This window comes from Quercus robur, chromosome 8 (assembly GCF_932294415.1).
Source record: "Quercus robur chromosome 8, dhQueRobu3.1, whole genome shotgun sequence".
NCBI lineage: Eukaryota > Viridiplantae > Streptophyta > Magnoliopsida > Fagales > Fagaceae > Quercus > Quercus robur.
This window is the reverse complement of record NC_065541.1, coordinates 45,086,102-45,095,473: the sequence shown is the minus strand read 5'-3', so window position 1 is coordinate 45,095,473 and position 9,372 is coordinate 45,086,102. Positions and strand designations below refer to the sequence as shown.

The 9,372-nt window shown below is 34.8% G+C and overlaps 1 protein-coding gene across 1 annotated transcript; it reads left to right on the top strand.

Annotated features, from left to right (window-relative positions):
- The first annotated feature begins 389 nt into the window (after positions 1–389).
- Positions 390–1,492, top strand: LOC126696351 (uncharacterized). The gene is made up of 3 exons (XM_050393108.1): positions 390–459; positions 613–659; positions 752–1,492. Exons 1-3 carry the CDS (start codon positions 390–392, stop codon positions 1,490–1,492), a joined length of 858 nt encoding a protein of 285 aa, XP_050249065.1.
- Positions 1,493–9,372: the final 7,880 nt, after the last annotated feature.

Here is a 9,372-nt window from a genome sequence, read left to right as displayed (position 1 = left end):
GGAGATGTTATGCATCTCAAATAAGTGGAGAGCTAACATTTCAAATTAAGACCTTGACTGATGACTGTACTTGTCCCAAGTCTTTTAAAAACAGCCAAGCAACATCAGCTTATGTTGCTAAGAGGTTCATTGAGGATTTTAGCAAAAATCCAAATTGGGAGGTGAGTGGTGTACACAACCATGTGATGCAAAATTTATCTGTTGACCTAAGTGTAAACCAAGTGTATAGGTCAAAGAGAAAGGCAAAGGATTTGATAAATGGAGATGAGCAACTGCAATATGGTGTCCTTAGGGACTATGCACAAATGATAACCACTGTAGACAAGGGGAATAGGGTTATACTGCAGACAGAAATGGCTGAGGAGACTTCCTAGCCAAAAATTAAGAGGATGTATGTTAGGTTCAATGCTCAGAAGGTAGGATTTTTAGGTGGATGCAGGCCATTTATAGGTTTAGATGGTTGTCACATAAAGTACAGATTTGGTGGGCAAATCTTATTTGCCACTGCCAAGGATGCAAATGACAACATTTTTCCAGTAGCCATGGCTGTTGTGGAACAAGAAACCAGGGAGTCTTGGATATGGTTTTTGGAAATTTTTGCTGATGATATAGGGAGGCCAAAGGAGCTTCAGTTGGTCTTCATTTCTGATAGGCAAAAGGTATGCAAGTTTTGTTTTGTTCAGTTACACTTAAATAGTTGACTTTGTTTGCTGAACTAACTTGTTTTGTTTGTTTGTTTGTTTATTTACAGGGGTTTATACCTGCAATAGAGACACTATTCCCTACCGTGGAGCATAGATACTGTGTGAAACACATCTACAACAATTTCAAAGTTGATCACAAGGGATTGAAGCTGAAGGATGCATTGTGGAGGTGTGCTGCTGCCACAATAGTAAGGGAGTTTGAGAGATGCATGCAGTACATAAGGGATTTGGATGAAAAGGCATATGAGTATCTTGCAAACATTGCACCTGCACAGTGGACAAGGTCACACTTCACTCCTAGGGCCTTAACAGATTGTTTGGTAAATAATTTGGGTGAGTCTTTTAATGCAATGATATTGAAGTCTAGGGACAAGCCTATCTTGGCAATGTTGAAGTGGATTAGGGTTAGACTTATGACTAGGCTTTACACAAAAAGAGAAGGGATACAGAAGTATGCTGGAAAGTTGTGTCCAAGCATACAAGATAGGTTGGAGAAATTGAAGGTTGAAAGTAAGGCATTTAGTGCTACCCCAGCTGGTAGTTTCCTTTATGAGGTAGGCAGTCAGTATGAGAGGCATGTAGTTGATTTGGTGAAGAAGACATGTAGCTGTAAGTCTTGGGATTTAAATGGAATTCCCTGCAAACATGCCATAATAGCCATTTATACAAACATTGAGACACCAGAAGACTATACCCACCCATGCTACTTCAAAGAAACTTACATGGAGATATACAAGGAGGTACTTCCTCCCATGCCTGGCCAGTCAGAATGGGCTGAGACTGGATAGCCTGCTCCCCTGGCACCTCACATATACAAACCACCAGGCAGACCACCCAAGCAAAGAAAGAGGGCTTCTGATGAGCCTAGGAACCCTTACAAAGCAAGTAGACTGAACAGACCTGTAAGATGTGGGAAATGCAAAAAGGAAGGGCATAATTCAAGAGGGTGCAAGGCTGGCATCACTGGGGAGACACCATGGCAGATGAGACAGAGACTTCAAAGAGAAAAAGCTGTAAGTAATTAGGATTTAAATGGCAAAAAAAAAAAAAACTTGTTTTTAAACTTACAATAAACATTGTATTGAAATTGGGTTTTGTTGCAAGCAAGGAAAGGGGTGCCTGCACCTAGATCTGCACCTCAGCCTGCACCTCAGCCACCATCCCAGCAGCCTACCCAGACCTACAACATGATGTCTGCCACTCAGCCTTCATCCTCACAGTAAGGAAATCAACCTAGGCCATCTCACAAGAGAGCAGGATGGTTCTCTTCCTCACAACCAGAGTTTCACACACCTAGGGAGACCTAGGATACCTTACCAAGTTCTTCACAAGTAACTTAGTCCTGGATGGTTGTGTAGCTTGGGATATTTTTTAACAAGTGGATCTATTTTTTATTTTGTAGCCTTCACATGTAAATGGGAGCACTGGTGGTGTGAGGACTAGAGGACAACTTGCTGCACAAAGACCACCAAAAATGAATCCAGTGGGAGGAAAGAGGAAAGAGTAAAGGCAAGAAATGAATGAAGCTAATGGGTACGCATGCCAGCATTGGGAGTAAAGCTAGTGGGAACATGTGGGTCTTTTTGTTTTTTTTTTTTTGTGAAGACCACTGTTGGCCTTTTGTAATTATCAATTAGTGTAAAAAACAATCACTGCTGGCCTTGGAATGTGCTTTTTTGTAATTATTAATTAGTGTAAAAAACAATCACTGCTGGCCTTGGAATGTGCTTTTTTGTAATTAAGGTACAATACACTCCAGGTTGTTATATGGAAGTTGTGATATTACAGTTTGTATGGAACAATATTTGTCCAAACTAGATTATATGAAAGTTTATTTATTACTACTACAAATTGTGTCCAAGTATATTTTTCTAATAGAGTGTATGGAAGTTTTTATTGTGGAATGGTTGTTATGGTATGCACAGCCAAATTATATGGAAGTTTATTTATTGCTACTACAAATTGTGTCCAAGTATATTTTTCTAATATAGTGTATAGAAGTTTTTATTGTGGAATGGTTGTTATGGTATGCACAGCCAAATTATATGGAAGTTTAATTATTGCTACTACAAATTGAGTCCAAGTATATTTTTCTAATATAGTGTATGGAAGTTTTTATTGTGGAATGGTTGTTATGGTATGCACAGCCAAATTGATAATTGACCATTACTTCTTCCATTGAATGGTTGTTATGATATGCACAAAATACTCAATAATTGACCAATTCTTCATTCATTGACACATCAAAACATTACATCAGTAGGCTAGTGCTATTACAATGCAAATTCATTAACATCATTGCCATAACTATCTCTACTAACCAATTAACTACTTCAAGGGCAACAATCTAGGTCTCTTCACTCCAGAGAACTCAATTGAGCCAAAACACAACAACATAACAATAACAAAAAAGATCCATGACAAAATGCATGCAGACTTCCACATTCTTTGCTTCTCTTCAGCAAGAATGGCTTTTTCCTTAGCTTTTGCACAGACAGCTCAAGCCTTTCTCTCCCTCTCCTTGGCTTTGGCTTCCTCTTCAAGAGCCTTTTCTGCCATTTGCCTAGCTTCTTCTGCCGTTTCCAGAGCTGTCTTTTCCCTCTCATTTGCAAGTTGGAGAGCAGTCTGAAGCCTAGACATCTTCTCTAGAGCCAAAGGTGCAGTTTCATTCCCACGAGGACAGGTTGGGTTATCAATCCAAACAAAGAAAAGACACTTAGGACCAACCTTATAACGGCTACAACCCAAGAACCTTCTCCCAAAATTGTACAAACTCAAACTTGTTCTCAAAACACAAGTCTGCTCATTGCACATATGTCCACATGAACCCGAGAAATTACCACTTGATGAAGACATATCAACATAACACGATTCCTGGGAAGTACAAATTTAGACTTTCACACATTAAGTTCACACTTGAACAAAATCTAAAACCCTAAATCAAGAACAAACCCAAATGCAGATGAACAACAGTCACACATACCTTACCTAGGTTCGATGATGCAAAACAAGTGTTTTCTCCCTCTCCACATGCTCCAAACCACAAAGAACAAGCTGATCGCACCCCGGGTCCCTCTCTCGAAAAGTGTTTGAGTTTTGGGGGTTTTGATTCGTGTTATGTTCTGTTTTGGGGTTAAAAGGTGTTTTTGTAACGGCAGAGACCGAGGTGGGTTACGGAGAGTGACGGAAACACACCTCAGGTGGGTTAAGTGATACTTTTCAAACCACGGGTGGGCAAAATGATTTTCGCCCGAACCACAGGTGGGTTATGTATAATTATCCCTATTTTTTATTATTCTATTCGTAGAAAGAGCATGTTTTATTGTGATGATGTACTAGATTTCTCTTTTTAATATTTTCTTTTGAAACATTTGATATTATCGTAAATTCATGTTCATATAATGCTAGATTCTCTTTTTTCTTTTCTTTTCTTTTTGTTTTTTGTTGTAAATAACGTGTTATTTTAGGTTTCTTCAATATGCACTTGCCAATTCACATGATTTCTCTTGCTAGTAAATAACGTGACATTTCATGTTTTCTTCGATGTTCTTATGATGATGTTCACATGTTTAAACTTTTTCCCAAAACCTTAGTAGTGTAATCTATATTTTTTAAATGAATGATATGCTTTTTTGTTTTATGACATGTTAATTGTTTGGATAAAGTGACATGACATTGACTACCATAGTTTAGAATACTAGTTAATAGAGCAAGGTGGATGTTTAACACCTTCTCACCTCATAACTTAACTTCCAAACTTAGATCAAACGTTCATAGACTAGGGTTTAACAAATGCAATTTACATTTATAGAATGTAACTAGAACCAAAACCATGTAATTCTTAGATTGTATCTAAGACCAAGACCTTGTAAAATTATTTTTTATTTAATGTGAAGTTTGATTATTCAATAAAATGATGCATTTCTTTTACATGGTTTTCTTATTGTTGAATATATTAAATAAATGACAACTCCATGTAAAACCTCTGATCTATAGGAAAAATATAATCAGGCAAACCGCCACTTTGAGAGACATTAATACGGTCTCACCCATTGATATGGGCTTGGTTTAATAAATCAAATGTGTTTGTTCATTTAGACCCTTTAAAACAGATTGTTTAACCTAATTTATTAACCAAGTGATTACTTAAATTAATTATTCAAATCTAGGTTAAACAAAAATAAATCATATCATACAAAGATGCGGAAAAGTAAATAACACATGATATGATGACCCAGGAAAACCAATGAAACGAACCGTTTTAAGGTAAAAACCTGGAGATGATTTGACCTATCTATCATCAAGGTAAAACAAATCCAATATAAGAAAATTGAAGTTTTACAGTTAAATTTAACCCTAAATCTATTGCTACCTCATGTAGTAACTTACTGACACGACTACGTTCAAGCTCCGAATCCATGAACTCCTTCTATTAATGGATTTACAGCAACACAAGCCGCCTTGCTTGTGACTTTGAGATCCCACTCAAAGGTTTCAAATCACTATCAATAATGATCTTGATGCAGCAACTATGTTCTACTAATGCTTGATTGTAGTTCTTACTCCGATAGATTCTTGTGTAGTTAAAAGGTACAAAACCTCTTAGATCTCACAAAGAGTAAGACACAAGTCTTTCAAAAGTCTGAAAAACATAGTTAGGGTTTCCCTTTTATATGTAAAGAAGTTTAGATGAAACCCTAAATGTTTTCGCGGGCTTAAATGTGAGAGACCGCGCCCCTGACCCCTTTTTATGATATTGGGCCAAACCCGCATGAATGGGTGGAGTCGTGTTATTGTCTCTCAAAATGGAGGTTCGACTAATTATATTTTCCCCTTTAGATTAAGGGTTTTATAACGAAGTCGCCACTTATTTAATTATTGGAATAAATAAGAAAACCAAAATTGAAAAATACCTCATTTTATTAATTTTCAATTGAATTTACATTGATTATAAGAAAATTACATGGCTTTGGTCCTAGATACAATCTAAAATAAAGTACATAACTTTGTTTCCTAGTTACAATCTAGGAATTGAAAATTATAAGGATAAACATTGGTCTATCAACCCTTGATCTAAGTTTGAAGACTATGTTACAAGGTGGGAAGGTGTTAAGCACCCACCTTGCTCAGTGAAACCGGTCTTCTAAATTATAGTGGCTAACATTCATATCACATCATCTAATATGTTATCAATCAATTTGCATGTAGAATTTAATGTGTGTGCATGTGATAAACTCTAATTTAATTTATTAAGCATTTCATTTAGATTGAAAAATAAATTCTAGTGAATGTATGTGGATAGTGATATTCTAAATTCAAGAATTTGAAAGAATTATTAAACAAACATCTTTTTCATGTTTTTGGTGTGGGTTTAATCAAAACTAATGTTATACATGAACATGTGATGAACAACCAAGAACATATGAAGAACGCATAAGAACATTTAAGAACATTCAACATATTCAAGAAAATTTAAATAATTACTATTATGCTTTAATCCTAAATTCTCATCATGGCAATATAAAAAAATAAAAAATAGTTAGAAAAGGGATTATACCTTCATGCAAGATCCATACAGTGGAGGAGAAAACTCTCGATAGAGGTCCTAAGAGTGGAGGAAAAAAAGAGTTAAGAGAAGAAGAGTAAGTCTCACTCAATACCTTGAGTCTCAAGAAAACCAAAATATGACAAAACTACTCAACTTCACTAGAACTTAAGAAAGGAAAAGAGAGAGGGTTTTTATGTGCTTTGGAATGAAGGAGAGGAGAGGTTTATATAGTAGTGGTGGAGGAAATATAAATGAAATGCCATTTAATGAGGGTTGACAAAGAATCATAAACTTAGACCTCATTTTAACCTTGGGGAAAATCTGGTGCATAAAAAGTAGAGATTGGTGAGAGTGAGGAGCAAGCAAAATTCGGTTTTCCTGTAACTACTATAACAGCTTGTAGAGCCAACTTCAAAAAATCATATATTACTCAATTATGATCGGAATTGTCTCGTTCTTATGCTTAAATTGAAGCCCCGGATGTCTAGTTTCTAGGAAAATTAACCTCATTCACAGATTCAAAATATTCTAAGAGATATCAATGAAATGGTGAGCAGAAGTCATTTGTTAGAAAACAATTTCAGCATAATTAACATTAATAGGTACTAAATTAGCTCCCAATTAACATTAATAGGCTCCAATCACTCCCATTTCAGCCTTAATTAGTTCCAAATTTACCCTAATTAAAATATAATTGCACAAATTACTCATTAAATAATTAATGTTTAACTATCTAATTAATTAGGTGTATGCAACATTACCATAAAATGTAGTCCTAACCAATCAAATTATGACACATAATTAATCTCAAATTGATTATAATTATAATCAATTGGAATCAATTGTTCATAATCACATATAGTCGGACTCAATTTGTGATAGTGCATCTCGGCCATTAAAACTTGATTTGATGATAACTTTCAATCAGATGATCCGATTAGAGCTTATGACCAGTCAATTTGATCGTTACAACATCAAGATCATTTTGGTGAACTGAGATTAAGGATCTAGTGACTAGAATTAATGTTTAACTATCTAATTAATTAGGTATATGCAACTTAACCATAAAATGTAGTCATAACCAATCAAATTATGACACATCATTAATCTCAAATTGATTATAATTATAATCAATTGGAATCAATTGTTCATAATCACATATAGTCGGACTCAATTTGTGATAGTGCATCTCGGCCATTAAAACTTGATTTAATGATAACTATCAATCTGATGGTCCGATTAGAGCTTATGACCAGTCGATTTGATCGTTACAACATTAAGATCATTTTGGTGAAGTGAGATTAAGGATCTAGTGAATAAAATGAAGATGCATTTTTCCAATGCGAAATTACCCTTTTATCCTTCATGTGAGGTTAAATGTAGGTTGCAAAATGGGGTGTCAAGCAAGGCAAAACCACACTTCCTTTTTCTGAAATCAGCTGGACTTGAACCTTAAAACAACCACTTTTAAGCATTGCCTAATACATGGACTAGACATGTTTTGTTCTCGATTTGCCAACACAATAAAAACATGATTCTAAACATTTAAACCTAAATCTTTAGAACCTAAGAAAATGGAATCTCTCACACAAATTTATTGGGCATCAAAGAGAAAAAGGGGGGAGGAAGAAGCTTGGGCTAACGGTTTCAGTGGTTTGAGCCTCTAAACCTACCATCCAACCAAAAATAATCAAGAATAGGGTTGTAAATGAACCAAACCATTCATAAAAAGCTCAGGCTTTGTTCTATAAAAATCTCGTTTATGTTTGTTTGTTTATAAACAAGCCAAGCTTAAACTTTAGTTTTAGGCTTGTTTAATAAACGAGCCAAGCCTGAGTAAAAAATATTGTTCATGAACAAGCTTGTGAACACTAAGGCTTAATACAAAAGTTGTAAATGAACCAAGCCATTCATAAAAAGCTCAAGCTTTGTTCTATAAAAATCTCGTTTATGTTTGTTTGTTTATAAACAAGCCAAGCTTAAACTTTAGTTTTAGACTTGTTTAATAAACGAGCTGAGCCTGAGTAAAAAATATTGTTCATGAATAAGCTTGTGAACACCAAAACTTGATACAAAAGTAACAAAACAAGTTGAGCCTAGGTTTATTTATGAGTTTGATAATAAAATTGATATGAGCTTGACATATAAACTCATATCCTTCTAATACTTTAATTAATTACAAGTTGATATAGGCTAGATAATAAACTTGATATAGGTTTGATATTATACTTGTGTTGGATCTCAAGCTCAAAAACATGATATTGAGCTTGATATAGAGCTCAAGCTTGGCTTGACTAATGAACCAAGCCGAGTTCAAGCTTTTATACTTTATAACAAGCTCAAGTTTGAACATTATTTGTAGGGTATTAAGCTCAAGCCAAGCTTGAACATTCCACTTTTGCTATCGAGCTAAGCTTGAACATTCACTACTCGACAAAGCTCGGCTCGTTTACAGCCCTAATCAAGAGTCATGTTAAGGAACCTGCCGCCAACTAAAGCAACTATTAAAACCAATTAGAATGCGTCAAATTGATTTTAGTCAAACAGTACAACAGGAATGATGAGTTGTTGTCCACTCCCTACCTCAAGGCTTAATTTGTTATTTTTGAAACTATAGGATTTAATTTGTTATACCCCTAAAGTATAGGGTTCTAAATGAAATTTTCATTTTTTTTTAATGGCTAGCATCCCTCACATAGGAGGGACCATCTCACAAATTAGAACAATTATTATTGAAAATAGGGCATGAATGATGAATAAAGTAGGTTCTAATTAACTCAACTAATAAAATTCATTATTGTCAAATAAGAGATCTAAGTTTAAATCTAGCTTACGCACGCGAAAAATCCAATTGAACGTTGTAGGTTCAAATCTATAGTATTTATTAAAATAAAAAGTACATCTCAAAGAAGTGCCCATCTCTTTTTATTACCAAAAAAAAAAATGTAGCTTTTTAATTCCCTTTACAAAAAAAAAAAAAAAAAAAAAAAAAAAAAAAAAAAAAATTCAAATCATACAGGAACAAACTGACTTTTGTTTGAACCAACAAATTGAAGATGAGATTTACAAGAAAAATGACTAGTTAAATTTTCTTGTTACAGAATGAAATCGGGATGCAAT